The sequence below is a fragment of the Gadus morhua genome, chromosome 5 (genome assembly GCF_902167405.1).
Source record: "Gadus morhua chromosome 5, gadMor3.0, whole genome shotgun sequence".
In the NCBI taxonomy this organism is placed as follows: Eukaryota; Metazoa; Chordata; class Actinopteri; order Gadiformes; family Gadidae; genus Gadus; species Gadus morhua.
In genome coordinates, this window is record NC_044052.1 from 12,694,660 (window position 1) to 12,711,525 (window position 16,866).

Here is a 16,866-nt window from a genome sequence, read left to right on the forward strand (position 1 = left end):
AGACTACAATATGAAATCACGTGACTTGTGAAAACAGGTTGTAGTGCGAAATGAAAGCGATGTTATCGGATACGAGCAGCTATGCGGAACCTGACGGCTTCTCAGCACTTGTGCTTCTCCTTATTATTTACCGAACGAACAGGCGTCCTCCGGTAGTTGTACGCATGCGCAAAGCGGCAACAGCGCACGCAGCGGAGCGTTCTGAGTAGGACTGACAGCTTCAGAACCGTGGCAGGTCTTCAGAAGATGGAACCATTAGCAGGACTCCAGAACCACCGCCACCCGATTCTTTTTTGATATGGGAAACACCCGGCCACTTCACTCTGTATAGGTCGTTTTTATTTGACTTTGCATTTTTGCATTCGATGTTCTAACGAACTTTATTCAGCGACATGGAGATGAAGTTCAAGGGCCACCTCAAGCTCAGGATCGGGGAAGCCGTGAACCTCAAACCAACAACCTACTCACTCCGTCACTCTGTTATCTTCAACAAAGCACCCCCCTCGCTGGACCCCTACATCGTGATCAAGGTGGATGATTTCAAGGTGGGCCAGACGATAACCAAGCAGAAGACCAACTCGCCGACCTACAACGAAGACTTCAGCGTGGACGTGAGCGACGGAAAGAGCGTGGAGCTGGCCGTGTTCCATGAGACCCCCATCGGGTACGATGACTTCGTAGCGAACTGTTGCATCCGGTTTGAGGAGCTGATTGAAGCGTCCAACTCTCAGGAGAGTCTTGAGAAATGGGTGAGTACCAGACAGGTATACGGTTGACCGTATCCTGGGAACCAGTAGGCCTACCAGTAGGTCATCAGTCTGTTTACATCCGAGTCTGCTACAGCATCTGTTAAGCGTGATAAGGTCAACCCACAATGCTCTGTACCTGATCCAAAACAACTTGATACAAAGGTAGAGGTGAACACAGATTAACATATTTGGAATATAAATTCGTATTTTATGCTAGCCAACATATTATTGTTTAATTCAACCGGCCCGCTTATTATAACCCATTTCCTTCATTATGTTTATGAAATACTGCCTGACCCTCCTGTAAACTTTGCCTTCATCCTACATCTGCTGGATCGAAATTCAAGTTATTAGATTATGTTGTTCTCCAAGAGGTCTGGTTATCACCTAGTTTCCCACGGATGAGGGAACTTTGTGAACATGTTCGATCAGGTTTAACAGTTAAGGCGTCGTATGACCATGGGCTACCTCCTACCTCCAACACGGGCTGTCTCCTCCAACACCGGTCTGAATGCAGAGCAACTTTGCTATCCAAAAGCAAACTTTCTGCTTCCTATAAGCAATACATTAGTCACATTAAGTACATCCGTCTGTGACCTTCCTGTGCAAACATAGATTAGGTCGATTTCAAGATGGATTTAACAAGACATTGTAGCTCTGAAGAGCCATCAACTATTACAGCCAAATGTGTCTTCTCTCTAAATACATGTCAACATGTCAACCCAAACCGATCTTTAAGAACCTGTTTCATTGCCCTGCTGGACTCTGGCCCTCTGGTTGTAAACACTGCTGGTGTCAGTGCATTGAAATGTAAACCTGTCCCCACCTGAAGACAGAGCAGACCTTTATTGTCTCACCATGCATGCATCAGACCAGGTGAACACGATGTTCGAACCATAACAACAACAACAACTAGACTTTCCAGAACTCTCAGAACTGACGGGCACTCCCAAAGGCTTGTTTCTTCGCCGGAGTTTAATGGAAAGCTCGACCCAAATCTGCAGAACTTCAAACCCTAGCAGAGGGTCAACCTGTCGAGCCTGATGTGGTTTCTTTATGGACATGCTACCTGTCACGTTAGTTTTGTTGGCTTCCCTACTTCGAAGTCCCTTTTAAGTCGTGGACATGGTTTTGCGCTGAATGGGAGCGGTGAAGGAGGGCTTTCGTTTGGTTAGAGTAAGGCAGCAGCAGAGGGGCTGCGGGGCCCCTGTCACATCAGAGAGGGAGAGACACAGGCCTCTACACGCCCACGCCTCCCTGACTTACAGCGCTCCCACCGTGGATCCAGGCTCAGGGTTCACCGGGTCTCTGACTGTCTCTTTCTCTCACCACTCTCTCCACACTCTCTGGTGTTCTTCAGTTTCAAGTTTCAAGTTTCAGAGGGTTTTATTAGAATGGAAAACTTGCATTAGCGTGGCGAAAGCACAAAAGTAAAATTAGCGCAACATAAAAACAAGCATAATATATCCAAAATTATATTATTTTTATTAAATCGTCAATACAGTAGAATGTATATAATCAGTGAAACAGTTCAGCTGTGATATCTCTCTCTCTCTCCCTCACTATTCTCTCTTTCTGTCAGTGTGTTTCTCATTTGTATTCAGCTTCTGTATCTGTCTTTGACTGCTTCTGTCTCTTTGTTTGCTCTCTCCCTCTTTTCAACTGTCTCACCTCCTCCTTCACCTCTCACTATTATTCACTCTCTCCCCTAGGCTTTCCATGTCCTCAATAAATGGAAAAAAATGCAACTCCTTTTGAATGAGTACCCCTTGGACAATCTGGGTCCAGATCACAGAACCGGCCGTGTAGCCGTTGAGTTGAGGTTCTCCTGTGTGGTTTGGCTTGAACCGAGCGAGCCTGAGATGCTGCTTCAAGGGGGGGAGGCTGAGCATCTCCGGGCCTTGATCACCAAAGAGCTGCAGCAGCCCACTGTAGATATGCTTGTCATAGTATGCGGTGTCACCTCCTGCTCTTCCTCTGTGGCTGGCCTGCTCACAACCTCGTCCGCCGCCCCCTCATTTTCTCACGTCCCTCGCAGCGAAGCCTCGGTTTCCATTGCGTTAGTTTCCAGCCGTACTTGCTGATGCATCTGGTCAACAGCGGCGTATGAGGCAAAAGTTTTCTTCTTATCTATCATACATGTCATCGATAGTTGGCAGGGAGAGCACCCACCCATTTTAAGATATCTTAACCGTAGGCTTTCGTTTGTGCAGTAACTTTTTGAATATTGTTTTTCATATTTTCCACACATTCTGCTATCTTCGTCACCCCCCACCCGCCCATTTCCTAAATGGTTTTGAAGAGAAATGAACGCCCCTGTGATGCAGAACAGCAGAGTTCTGCTTTTTAAATATAGATCCATGGTCTCCGTGGTAAGGGTTCATTCTCCGCCTCGCTGGAGTTCTGCTTACCTGAACCAATGAGCTGCTGAAGGAACCCCGACTTGTTCATACCAATGATTAATAACATTAATAATAATGGTTTCATCATCCGGCTTGTGTCATTCTGGTGTCTCTGTATGTTTTAATCTGATCTCTCTGTATGTTTCTTAATCTGGTCTCTCTGTTTTCATATATCATTCTGTATATCTCTGCTCCTGAAGGTGAAATGACTGCTGAGCTTTAAATCCATAACCGACAAAAGAATTTGGATTTTGGAAATGTCAAGAAAAGCCAAAACGATAAGACAAGATCATGAATTCTTAAAAATGTCAAGAAAATCCAAACCAAGAAAAATGTCATCAAAGAGAAAGAGAAAAAAAATAATAAAGGGTATATTTGGATTAAATATGCGTGCATACGCCTATATATTCCCAGACACACAAATAAGAAATATCTCCAATTAGTATCGTATTACCATCCCTAAATTTGTATGTAGCTGTTATTTGTAGATGACCACGCCCACCCATTCCTGGAGTGTGTGTGAGGTGTATTCCGGTAGTTTCTCCTCAGCCGTGGTGTTCCCGCCACCAGGCATGCAGCCCGACCCGCCCGACCTGCCCTCCGGCGGGCCAACCACATTTCTGTGTGTGTTATGTCTGTGCAGAACTATGCACCTTTGCATGGCAAATGCCTCAGCATGTACGTAATGCGTATCGGGTCTGTAGCGCACCTTATGACCCGAGTCATGCTAAGCATCTGGGTGTATATACCGAGGGGCTGGTCATCGGAGCACAGCAAGCTTCCCGCTCTGTGACTCATCCCGGGATTACACGACCGTCCACCAGTCTGGCTGAGTGATCGATGGATCATGGATGATATGTAACATTCACTGTGTGTGTGCGTGCGTGTGCGTGTGCGCGTGCGTGTGTGTGTGTGTGTGTGTGTGTGTGTGTAGATGGACCTGGAGCCGGAGGGGAAGGTGTTTGTCGTCATATCTCTGATGGGGTCGTTCACTGATGGTAAGATTCCTGCTCTGAACTCAAACCCTCTCTTCTTCGTATACTGTAACTCCGTACCTGATCTTCCTGTACAAGTTATATTTTAAGGACACAACAAAAATAGGTATTTTTTTAAGCATTCTTCACATACACCTACAATGCACCTGTGGAGAAATGTCTGTGTGGACATGGAAGATGTCATGAAGCTCTTCCTCTTTTAAGCACTGAGATGAGCTCTACATGTGAAAAAAGCAGACTCACTCAATTGCCGTTAAGATAAGTCCTGCTCATGGTTATCTGGTCCATGTGATCTCCGCCCACCCACCTCTACAGTTCTGCTTTTCTGTCTAGCCTCACAGTTCTAGAAAACAGTGTCTTGCTATTTAAGGGAGACAGTTATGTATGAATTTGTATAGTCTTTTTAAAAAATGTGGATTCATTTTCATAGGCTCCATTAACGTAAGTACACCTTAAACACAGACAAAGGTAGATTTAGTTTTCTAGATCAGAGACTAACACAACTATAAGCCTGTGAGTGTGTTTTTGTGTGTCCGGTGATCAGAGACTAACACAATCCTAACCCTCTGGTGTGTGTTTGTGTGTCCGGTGATCAGAGACTAACACAATCCTAACCCTCGGGTGTGTGTTTGTGTGTCTGGTAAACAGAGACTAACACAATCCTTACCCTCGGGTGTGTGTTTGTGTGTGTTTGTGTGTGGTGATCAGATAATGCGATGAAGGAGAAGACCTTTAAGCAGTTCACCAGGAAGCGGCAGGGCGCGGTCCGCCGGCGCATCCACCAGGTCAACGGACACAAGTTCATGTCCACCTTCCTCCGCCAGCCCACCTTCTGCTTCCACTGCAGGGAGTTCATCTGGTGAGAGCGCCCGGGAGCGCGCCTCGGGGAGCGCCTGTGAGGAGGAGTGCCTGGGTAGCGCCTGGGTAGCGCCTGGGTAGCGCCCGGGGAGCGCCTGGGAGAGCGCCTGGGAGAGCGCCTGGGAGAGCGCCTGTGAGAGCGGCTGTGAGGAAGAGCGCCTGTGAGAGCGGCTGTGAGGAGGAGCGCCTGTGAGAGCGGCTGTGAGGAGGAGCGCCTGTGAGGAGGATGCCTGTGAGAGCGCCTGTGAGAGCGCCTGTGAGCAGTGACCATTGTGGGGTCGTCTGTAAAAGGTGACAGGTGATCATGGTGGTCAGCTGAACTGAATGTGACGCTCTATGTTTCCTCTATAGGGGGGTGTTTGGAAAGCAGGGCTACCAGTGCCAAGGTGAGCTGCTCTCCTTCTTCTTTAATCGCTTCTGATCAGGGGTTTGTTGAGGTTGTTTTTACTGATGGCTTGCGTTGCGAAGCGCCTTTTGTCTTACTGTGTGTTCACACCAAAAGCTGTAAAGCATTTTTAAGATGAACGCCCATTCACTTTCTATTAGACATGAGCGATAAAGCGATTGGAGCGATAAAACGCTTGAGCGATAGCTTTAAAGCTGTAAAGTTGTAAATGAGAGTTGAAAACAGCTCAACTCTATGCAAATGAGCTAGTAGCGTTTCGGCTGTAAATGACCGTCAGCCAATCGGGCCAATCGGATACGCGAGAACTTTAGTTCCTAGTTTCTACCACATGTTTGTTCCTTCGTCATGGTGCGTGAGAGAATAATTGCGGCTATTGCAGGGCATCGTATTTGTCCGCAATCGCATAGCCAACGTGGTCTTATTATAGCCCGATCATTAACTAAAAAACACATAGAAAGGATAAAGCATCCACCATATGATTTGAAGAGCCATCAACTCATACATTGTATGCCCTCATACAATGTATGAGGGCATACGCAATTCGTATTACGCAACAGGGATGGTCGCACAGTGGAATGCTGATGGAAACCAGCAGACGAGCGGTGGGTGGAGATGTGCACGCATTTCAGAAGCAGGGAGATACTTCACAAAAATCTATTTCTAATTTGTCCATTTGCGTGTGTCTGCCTGGCACAAATGCTCCCGTTGAGTGGATCTTTTGCATAATAAGGAAATGCCCCACACACATACATACGTACGTACGTACGTACGTACGTACGTATATGTATATATATATAAGCATATAAGCAATCGCTCCATTAATTAGTTATTCAGTGTTTCATGTATTTATGCTTATTATTCTTTTTCTATTGACCAATCGTGTGACTATCTTGTGTTTTTGTTGCTCGGCAGCAGCACTTGCCTCAACTACAAGCGTGGAGGCAAAAGCGCGGCTCCTTTTTAAATGGAAAAGCAAGAGCGATATGAGCTGTAAATATTTTGGACAGCATTGCGTTTTGAGCTATTCAGCGGTTTTGCATCTTTTACAGCTTTAAGTGTGAACGTTCAGTGACGTCTATATGAACCTTGCAGCTTTCTAGGGGGGTTTCAGTTGATCATGTGGATAGTTTCTCAGTCCCTCATCATGACACGTAAACAAACAAACACCCCCACCGCCAGACAGGAAGCCAGCGTGCAGTGCTGCATGTGCAACAGTTTGACAGACACAGTACAATGCGGCCCACTGCACTCCTTCATGATCCCTTCGATCTAAAGCTCTCTCTCTCTCTCTCTCTCTCTCTCTCTCTCTCTCTCTCTCTCTCTCTCTCTCTCTCTCTCTCTCTCTCTCTCTCTCTCTCTCTCTCTCTCTCTCTCTCTCTCTCTCTTTCTCTTTCTCTCTCTCTCTGAAAAAAAATCACCTATGCCTGCTGCCATCAGTCTGGTCAATGACCACATGTAACCGTGATCTTTTTCGTGTTATTTGTTGTTTTATCCGTTATGTGTTTGCTGTTTCTTTTTACTACTGGCTGTGCATCAAATTGCCCCCCTGGAATAATAAAGATACCTTGAACCTCTCTCTCTCTCTCTCTCTCTCCCCCCCCAACAGTCTGCTGGTGTGTGGTTCACAAGCGATGTCACCTGCACGTTGTGACCGCTTGTCCGGGGATGAAGAAGATCAAGAAGGAGCAGGTGAGGGAGACGCACACACGCACACACACACACACACACACACACACACACACACACACACACACACACACACACACACACACACAGTGGAATGACCTAACCTTTTTCCACTACAACCTTAACACCTAAAAAAACGGTAGCGATGGTGTGGGGGGGAACTGATTGTGGAATTCGACCTACAGTTCCCCCTCCCTGCTACTGTTTAGAACCAAGTAGGACTCAAGGAGACTCGGGCGACCCAGACCAATAGTGTCGTTGTTTACCTCCCTTTTCTGCGTTTCTGCGAGTGGACAGGCGCCTCAGTAACAGTGGTATCTTATCAAGGAGCCAATAGGCCTGTTGAAGAGCTTATGAGCTTCTCAGAGACTAGGAGAGAGAGAGGAAACTGTGGTACCGATCACCAACATGATCTAATAAGTCTGTTCTGCAGGTCGTTGCAGTAAACGGTTCAGCTGTCCCGTTTCCTGTTTTTGCGTAAGGTCAACCAACCGCAACAGAAAGCGACTTTGTTGACTGCTTCAGCATTTACTGTCTACTGAGGCAATTGAATCAATGAGTGTCATGTCGGTTAAGTTCCATTACATTATAGATTTTCCTGGGCAGTCCTATGCTTTAAGGAAGTCCGTAATCTCACAAAGAGTTTGTAGGGTTTCGGTTGTGATGTGGTCACTTGAAGTGAATCTACTTCTGGCTCTGCGCTGTACATGGCTTCAGGACTCATGGATACTAACCCATGCCGACTTGTTCTTGTCATTTTCCAGTCAACGAACCAGGGCTTCAGTATCAACGTCCCCCACAAGTTCAGCAGCCATAGCTTCAAGGCCCCCACCTTCTGTGACCACTGTGGCTCCCTGCTGTGGGGGATCGTCAAACAGGGCCTGCATTGCAAGAGTAAGACCATGTCTGTCTGTCCTTTCACCCTCTCATTCCCATCATCCATGTTATTTTAACCTTGGTGTCCCTCTCTCTCTCTTTCTTTCTTTCTTTCTTTCTCTCTTTCTTTCTTTCTTTCTTTCTTTCTTTCTTTCTTTCTTTCTTTCTTTCTTTCTTTCTTTCTTTCTTTCTTTCTTTCTTTCTTTCTTTCTGTCTCCCCCCCCTCCAGTATGTAAGATGAACGTCCACATCCGCTGTAAGGGCAACGTGGCTCCTAGCTGTGGGGTCAACAGTGTTGAGCTGGCCAATAAGCTGGCAGAGATGGGTCTGAAACCGGGTGGTATCCCTCCACCCAAACCTTTGGTTCGTATTCTGGACATTAACCTTTTTACAGCCTTGCTTGCAGACATGTCCACTTCTCCCATAGTGTATTGCAGTTTAGTTGGCCTCTCCCGCCAATCCTAAACTCTCCACTATGGTCACGCCCACTTACCTTTGTTACCTGCATATTGCCCTACCCACAATGCAAACGTTTCCCTATAAGAATCTGGTTCGCCCATTGTCTCACTGAATGTATTCTTGGTAACTTTGCTGCCTGTACTTTCCCATAATCATGCTCTGATATTCAATCAAATATTTAGCTGGCCGACGTGTCCTAACACTCAGCTCCTCTTCATTCCTCCTGCTCTGCTGCAGGTCCCGGGGGACCCGCCCCTGGACCCCCCGCCCGTCATGGACGCCCAGGTGCCCCGGCAGAACAACAGGAGGCTGGGCCTCTCGGACTTCACCTTCCTGCAGGTCCTAGGGAAGGGCAGCTTCGGCAAGGTGGGGTGGTGTTTAGGTGGTGTAGCGGTGGTCTGGGGATGGTTGGGTAGTGTTTAGGTGGTGTAGCGGTGGTCTGGGGATGGTGGGGTAGTGTTTAGGTGGTGTAGCGGTGGTCTGGGGATGGTCTAGATGTGGTTCATGGTTCATCCATAATATATAAAACCACCTCGACTAGCAGCACATTATGCATATATAGTGTGGTATGTAGAATGTTTAGGTGTGCGTGTGTGTGTGTGTGTGTGTGTGCATAGTGGCAACCCGCCTTCTTGGGTGAACCGCCTCCTCCTCAAACAGGTCACGACTTAGCTGGGCAAAAGCCAAAAAGGCACGTTTATTCCAAAATCAAACAAAGTCTCCTACTGAAAGAAAACAAAAGAACGTACAGAATCGACGGCCCTATCCCTCGTGGGTGGGTTATATATATAGATAAACAATTATCCGCCAAAGGCTCTGTATATACTGAGGAATAGCCACCAAGGCCGTAGATCTCTGGGGCTACTGTATTGGTGTGTGCACGCAATCACGCACACACACACACACACGCGCAGTCACGTATACAGACACATACACACATGCATGCAAGAGGTAAATAATTGTTTTAGTATATACCGCACATGAACACTCCAAAAATAAACAAGATGGCACCTTTTGCCGGCATTTATTTGTTTTTATTAGCAAACAGATGCAAAGCATTTTGCGATGAAAACCGAGTTTGAGAACTCATACTTTTTTTATATTGTATCACTTGACCTTCGGAGGAGGGATGGAGAGCAGACTGTGATCAAAAGTCACAAGGGTCAGAACAGCAGCAAAATACGAGACTTTTAATGTGCATAACAGTTTTTTATCTGGCAGTTTTATAATAAAAAATAACATATTTTTCTATAGTTTTCACAGCAAACGGGAACTTTGCACTTTAAAGCTTAAAAGCAACGGAGGGGTTGTTTGATCAGTCCCCAGCTGAGAGGTGTGGGGTGTGGCCCAATGTTCCCCGACCCTTGACCCCTGACCCCTACCTGCTCCATTACGACTCCATTTCCCCTTCAAAGCCCCTGCTAGTGACCTAGCCCCGCTAGTCACTGCGTGAGTGACAGGAGTAGATCTGACCCCCCCCCCCCCTAGTGACCGTGTGAGTGACAGGAGGTCTCCCCCCACCCCCAGGTGATGCTGGCCCGGCTGAACGGGGGCGAGCGGGTGTTCGCGGTCAAGGTGCTGAAGAAGGACATCATCCTGCAGGACGACGATGTGGAGTGCACCATGACGGAGAAGAGGGTGCTGTCCCTGGCCCGCTGTCACCCCTACCTCACCCAGCTGTACTGCTGCTTCCAGACCTTGGTGAGCACACACGCACGCACACACGCCTACAGACACACACGGACACAGACACGCGCACAAATACAGACACACAGCAGACACCTGCAGGCATACAGGCACGCACGAGTGCTTACAGACACACGCAGAAATAGACACACACGCACGCAATCATGCACACACCAATACAGGCATGCACACGCACACACACGCGCGCAATCACGCATACAGACACATGCACGCAATCACGCTATCACGCATACATGCACACGTAATCACCCACAAATGCACAACCACACATGCATACACACAAACGCATATCCTTTATTTTCTCACGCAATACACAACATGCCCTGCAGATGGCAGCGTCACTGCAGTTTACTGGTGAACTTTTGAGTTTGGGGAAAGAATGTGAGCATGTGACAGTGTGTGGGTGAGAGACCGGCCCTCAGCTCCTCTCTACCCACAGACTAACCAGGCCTGCTGCTCAGCTGCTCCAGCATTTGAACCGTGGCGCACTTAGATTAATAAACAACACACAATGGATTCAACTGATCTCACCAACCCATCCCACATACGGCCAAACTCATGTGGCCACACATAAACACACACTGTAACACACGTACTGACACACACATACTGACATACACTGCTTATCTTGCCCTACAAGAAAAACATCATTCTGTAGCGTTCATCCATGACATTTCAGTTATACTTGTAGCTACTTGTTTGTGGAGACATTTGACAATTCCTCTTTTTGTTTTTTCGCTTCCAATGTGCAGCCTGAATCTGCCCTGGAAATACATTTTCATCGTGATTTGGTTGAATAATCACACACACACACACACACACACACACACACACACACACACACACACACACACACACACACACACACACACACACACACACACACACACACACACACACACACACACACACATACACACACACACGTATCGTGATCCCAATCATCTCCTACTCTGCGTTCTGTGTCCATCGTCCCTAATGCGGAGAGCCCATGATGGATTGGTTTCATCAGGGATGATTCCCCTTGCCGATTCTGCTCATACTTGGGGTTCTACATGAAAGCCACTAATGACATATAGGTGGAGCCTCCGCATAGATCAGCTACACATCGTCCTCCATATCCATCGTCCACCACGATAGGTGGACGATGTACACACACGAATAAGATTGTGTGTGTGTGTGTGTGTGTGTGTGTGTGTGTGTGTGTGTGTGTGTGTGTGTGTGTGTGTGTGCGTGTGCGCGTGCGTGCGTGCGTCCTCTCCTCCGACCTCCAGGACCGCCTCTTCTTCGTGATGGAGTTTGTGAATGGAGGGGACCTCATGTTCCACATCCAGAAGTCCAGGAAGTTTGAGGAGGTGCGAGCTCGCTTCTACGCTGCAGAGATCACCTCCGCCCTCATGTTCCTGCACAGCAAGGGCATCCTCTACAGGTCTGTGGACCCCCACACACAGGACCCTCATAACCCTTACTCACATCCTCTACAGGTCTGTGGACCCCCACACACAGAACCTTCATAACCCTTACTAACATCCTCTACAGGTCTGTGGACCCCCACACACAGAACCTTCATAACCCTTACTAACATCCTCTACAGGTCTGTGGACCCCCACACACAGAACCTTCATAACCCTTACTCACATCCTCTACAGGTCTGTGGACCCCCACACACAGAACCCTCATAACCCTTACTCACATCCTCTACAGGTCTGTGGACCCCCACACACAGAACCCTCATAACCCTTACTCACATCCTCTACAGGCCTGTGGACCGCCACACACAGAACCTTCATAACCCTTACTAACATCCGTGCAGTGGTAAGCATCATAACATAGCATTAGCATATCTATTCAATAATGTATTAATGAATACCTTAGTTTACAAACACCATGAGAAAACGTGAACATCGTTAGTAAATGATTACTACGCCATTAGTTATCCGTTTATTACCATGGCTACAGTGCAGGCGAGAGGCCAAGCTGCCCTACGGTCTCACTGCATGGGGCATTTTTTGTTCTGTTGCCTCCCCCAGCAGAGCAGCATGGGGTGCAGCCCTTCAAGTGCATAAAGATAAGAGGGAATCATGTGAGGTGACTGCTGCTTTTTATAATTAGATGGGTATTCCACGTCATCCCACGTCACGCAGCATCGTTGGTACGTGCTGCACGCGCAGAGCTCCAATGCTAGCACTGAAATAGCTCTGTTCCGAACGAAAAGCTCAAGAGTTCGAAGTAGCTTGATTAGACTCTAGGACTATGTGATAGAACTATATTATAAAAAAACATCAACAAAAGTATTGTCTCTAGCCTACAGAGACAAAGTGTGTGCCTTATGTACAGCGTCCGTCCCAAAATGTCCTTTTTCACTTGATTTCCAGACCAATACGTCCGGACCATACATCCCGCCCCCCTGACCACGAGCGTCACCACTATGGTTCCTGCCTTTGTGCCAGGGTATTTCCTGCTAATCCCTATGACTGTGATGCCTACTCATCTCTCCCCCCCCCCCCCCCTCCCCCCTTAACCGACCCAAGTCTGTGTGAAATGTACATGTGGCGATAACGCAGTACTGCTTTTTGTGCATGACGCGCTTCAGAGTAGGAAGTAGAGATGGGCCACTTATTGATTAATTGTGGAAGGAGAAGAGATGGCAGCACTACCACTTTGGGTAGTGCTGCTATTAGGGTTTTGATGCTATTTTGCCTCAATGTTGTCTTCCTGGTTTAAAAGCGATCAGATCAATGGATTGCTCTAGTGATGTGGTCGTGATGTCATGGGAACAAAGCCTTCCTCCATCTCTCTGAGGAGAGCCAGGGTAGGGGAGCGCTGGGCTCTGAACATAGAACCATCTGTCCTCTCACTCTTCATAGTGCAAGGCAGCAGCAGCAGGTACACTGCTTGTTTTGGGCATTCCGGCTCCTCAACTTGACTAAGCTCACAAGATTCCACAGGTGGTTGATTCCAGTTCCAGTCTTTGATCGTGCTCTGTCCCGTGCCTCCATTAAGCTCTAGTATGTTTACTTTATGGATACTTGGTTCATTTAATCCATGGCCCTAATATGTTGTGTATCTCTTTTGGCTGTGGTACAAAGAGCTCATGCCATGCTCTTCTGATTCACTGGTTTCGCAATCGGTTTACGGTACAACAAGAGAAAACCAGTTTAATCCAGCCGGGTCATATTTGTCTGATTAACCGTCACCCCTCGGCTTCCCTTTTCTTCTTTACTGAAAGTCTACGAGCTGTAGATCTAGAGTTCTACCACATTGAGGAAGTGTGCCAAACGCATGTGACAGACAGACAGACAGAAGTACGCAGGATCTAACAGAGGGGTGAGGCTGCAATATGACTAAAACAAAAAACACTGTTGTGTCTGTGAACCCTGTGAATATTGGATGGCTTTGCTCACACCTGGAATTACCTACTTCAATAAAGATTCTTATATTTTGCCGAGGCATCTTGCCAGCAATTCTATCGGCATCTAGAGATACTATCACATTTTTTACGCAATAACCAAAACTATGTTTAAAAAGAGAAGACTTGATGTGGTTCAGGTATAGATTTATTCCTAAATTAAGAGAAATGCGTCCTCAGATATAATTGAACATAACTGACATTTTGCCTTCTGCAGTTACAGTGAATTAACAAGGGAATTGTACACTTTCAACTCCTACTGACATTGGAACCCCCCCCCTTCCCAGGTCTGAATGTGTCAGACGCATCCTGGTTGCCGGTCATTGTTGTCTGTTGTCCCCACCCCACTCTTGAGTGTGTTGGTTCATGCAGCTCTTGCTCTCATCGCGCTGCCAAGCCTGGCAACAGGTCTAGCCGGTCCAAATCTGGACAGGGTTCATAGTCTGCATGTCACCTACTTAGTGTCTGATTCCCTATTCAGGGCATGTCCCCTGGGCCGGTCCCCTGTCCCAGTGCATGTGGTCCATGACAAAGGTTATGTTTAACGTACCTAAAAACGACAGCATTGACCTTTCTAAAAAACCTTTTAAAAAGCCTTGCCTGATGAATGGAGTAACTCGCTGGTCCGCAGCCAAGCTGAAAGTACCTTCTCGTGTTTAATGGATGGCAATGTTCATTGTGCATGGTGTGCATCTCAAACGTGTCTCTCCTCCCCCCGTCCAGGGACCTGAAGCTGGACAATGTTCTTCTCGATAAAGACGGACACTGCAAGCTGGCAGACTTTGGCATGTGTAAGGAGGGCGTCTTTGAAGACGGAGCCACAGGCACCTTCTGCGGGACTCCAGATTACATTGCACCAGAGGTCAGTTAGAGAGTGCTTAGAATAATTTAATTTATTCTGTATATTTCATTATTTAGCGAGCATGTGAAGAATGCAAAAGGTTCAGCCTTTTACAAAAAAATCACTTCCTGCCTCCTTCCCCCGATCATCTCTCCAACAACGCTTATAACACTTAGGTCATTTTTAGTTTGGAATAGTCAACAGCTAATTCAATGTATCTTTATCCTTAGTTAATGCCCAACACACTATCTGTCTCTCTGGCACCTGTTGAGGTTTGTTTGCTTTTATTAATGCTCACCCAGGTGTGTGTCCGGTTAGTTCAGAATCACACACACATGCCCACACACAGTGCACCGCTCTGTTGGGGCCATCCTTGTGTATTAATGAGTAAAGCCCCTGGCTGCCTTACCTGATGCTGATGAATTATGTCATCCTCTGCATCAGATCCTGCAAGAGATGCTGTATGGGCCGTCCGTTGATTGGTGGGCCCTTGGGGTTCTGCTGTATGAGATGCTGTCGGGACACGCCCCCTTTGAGGCGGAGAACGAAGACGACCTCTTTGAGGCCATCCTGAACGAGGAGATCGTCTACGCATCCTGGCTCAGCAAGGAGGCCGTCAACATCCTGAAGGCTGTGAGTTCACAGTGAGACACGACGTGCAGCCCTTATGAGAGGAGGTCTGGAACAGGCAGATGAAGGCCTCATGAGAGGAGGTCTGGAACAGGCAGATGAAGGCCTCATGAGAGGAGGTCAAGAACAGGCAGATGAAGCCCTTATGCGAGACAGTCACGAACAGGCAGATTATGGAAACTCGGCTGTACAGCTGATCTTTCAGACGTATATCAAGACCCTTCTCTTTGCATCTTATGATTGCAGGAAAAGTCTGTTGACTTATTTTCATCTTCTTTTTCATCATCTCCCTGGCATGGATGTATTGGGAATAAAGTCAGGGGACAAACCAAAGGGTTCAGTTATCCTTTGTTTAAATGAATACGCTGTTTGGAGGAACTAGGCGTCCTCCCTGTGATGATCGACGACGGGTCCATGCTTGTCTCTTACTAGGACAACACAGAGAATAGCTTTGCTCTTTATCTTCCCAGACCAGCTTTCTGTTGAGGGCTGGCCTTCAGAGCATCTGTCCGTCCGTCCAAAGGACTGACAGAATGTATGACAGCCTGGTGGGAGCTCCCCCTTACCAGCTGTTTGGCCGGACCTTACAGAACTATAAACCCGACCCGTACCTGCTATATATATAGTGGCGCTCCTCTCTAGTTGTTGATATTCCAGCCAGAGTGAGGAGGTGTCGGTCCTAAACCCAAATCCTGAAGTGATCTTCTCTGTAGCATGCGTGCGTCCCTTAAAAGGCCCGTCACACCTCAGTCTGTCGGCCGCTGGCGCCTCCTGAGTGGATTTGAACATTGCTGGACTATTTTTACTGGAAGCTCATCCAAAGCCTTCAGGGCTCTTCAAGGCAGCTCTTTGGCGCGTGTTAGGCACACACTAAATGGTTGCTGCGTAACGCTTTGGCGTTGGTAATGTTCCTCTGCACCCATTGGCATTAATCAGATCAACCACCGATTATAACGAAGAAGACAAGAATACTTCTGGTCAAATGTATTAGCTTCTTTGTGGTCAATATGAGGAAAGTGTTTAAGAATGATTCATCAAACAATGCATCAGAACATTTATTGATTTTCATTTCATTTATCAAGTGACGATTCAAAAACTATTTTATAGAAGTTTATATCTGAAGAAAAAACATTGACTATATTATGATGAGTAATCAGTGTGGTTACTTTCCATGTGGCTGTCTCCGGAATCTGAGAATGTCTCTGTGATGAGATGTCTCCCTCTCTGATGAGATGACTCCCTCTCTGATGAGATGTCTCCCTCTCTGATGAGATGTCTCCCTCTCTGATGAGATGTCTCCCTGATTGGATGTCTCTCTGATGGCTGATAACATGGGGAAAATGGCAGCAGCAGAATCGCTCCAATACGGGTTCTGTGAAAGATCGAGTCTAAGTGTAAACCAGATGGCATTAAAAAACGTTTACCGCCTCAAACCGCCTGGGCGTTTTATCTGAGGTATTTGGCTCTCATTCATTATTTCCCAGTTTGCTGAGACATCCACCGAGGGCATCGAGGGCAGGTCTGAGCGAGTGCACAGTGTATGGGGGTTGATACGGAAGGGAAATCCATCTCTGTGGACAAGGGGCTGAATCTGCTTCCATCTCTCGCTCTCTCACTGTCTCTCTCTCTGGGATAAGGTTGCTGGCTTGTTCTGGTGGCAGGTTAATGTCTGTGTTTGCCCCTAGGTGGGTCAGACCTCTGAGACTGACCCCAGACACCTTCATTTATTTCTCTTTATTGTTCCCTCAGAGGCTGAGTTCAAACACTTTTATAATTGAGCTTTTTTTCTGTTTCTCTCCCTCCCTCTGGTCCTCAATCCACCAGCTAGGACCTGAGCTAATTTACACA

At 47.2% G+C, this 16,866-nt stretch overlaps 1 protein-coding gene and 1 long non-coding RNA gene across 4 annotated transcripts in view; one reads left to right on the top strand and one right to left on the bottom strand.

Annotated features, from left to right (window-relative positions):
- Positions 1–109: 109 nt before the first annotated feature.
- Positions 110–16,866, top strand: part of prkcha (protein kinase C, eta, a) — a 20,158-nt gene continuing 3,401 nt past the window's right edge. The window contains exons 1-12 of one of the 2 annotated variants that reach the window (XM_030356683.1): positions 110–749; positions 4,086–4,149; positions 4,855–5,005; positions 5,356–5,390; positions 7,017–7,099; positions 7,861–7,990; positions 8,202–8,335; positions 8,669–8,797; positions 9,959–10,132; positions 11,413–11,567; positions 14,271–14,409; positions 14,833–15,021. In XM_030356683.1, the coding sequence (XP_030212543.1) occupies positions 393–749; positions 4,086–4,149; positions 4,855–5,005; positions 5,356–5,390; positions 7,017–7,099; positions 7,861–7,990; positions 8,202–8,335; positions 8,669–8,797; positions 9,959–10,132; positions 11,413–11,567; positions 14,271–14,409; positions 14,833–15,021 (1,740 nt within the window). In that variant the 5' untranslated portion in view covers positions 110–392. Of the gene's footprint in view, positions 750–4,085; positions 4,150–4,568; positions 4,588–4,854; positions 5,006–5,355; positions 5,391–7,016; positions 7,100–7,860; positions 7,991–8,201; positions 8,336–8,668; positions 8,798–9,958; positions 10,133–11,412; positions 11,568–14,270; positions 14,410–14,832; positions 15,022–16,866 lie in introns of those variants that run through there. The other variant, XM_030356684.1, reaches the window with a different exon arrangement.
- LOC115544013 (uncharacterized) overlaps positions 16,056–16,866 on the bottom strand; it is a 5,005-nt gene continuing 4,194 nt past the window's right edge. For both annotated transcript variants that reach the window (XR_003976785.1, XR_003976786.1), the window contains exon 2: positions 16,056–16,390. This is a non-coding gene — a long non-coding RNA (uncharacterized LOC115544013). The remainder of the gene's footprint in view (positions 16,391–16,866) is intronic.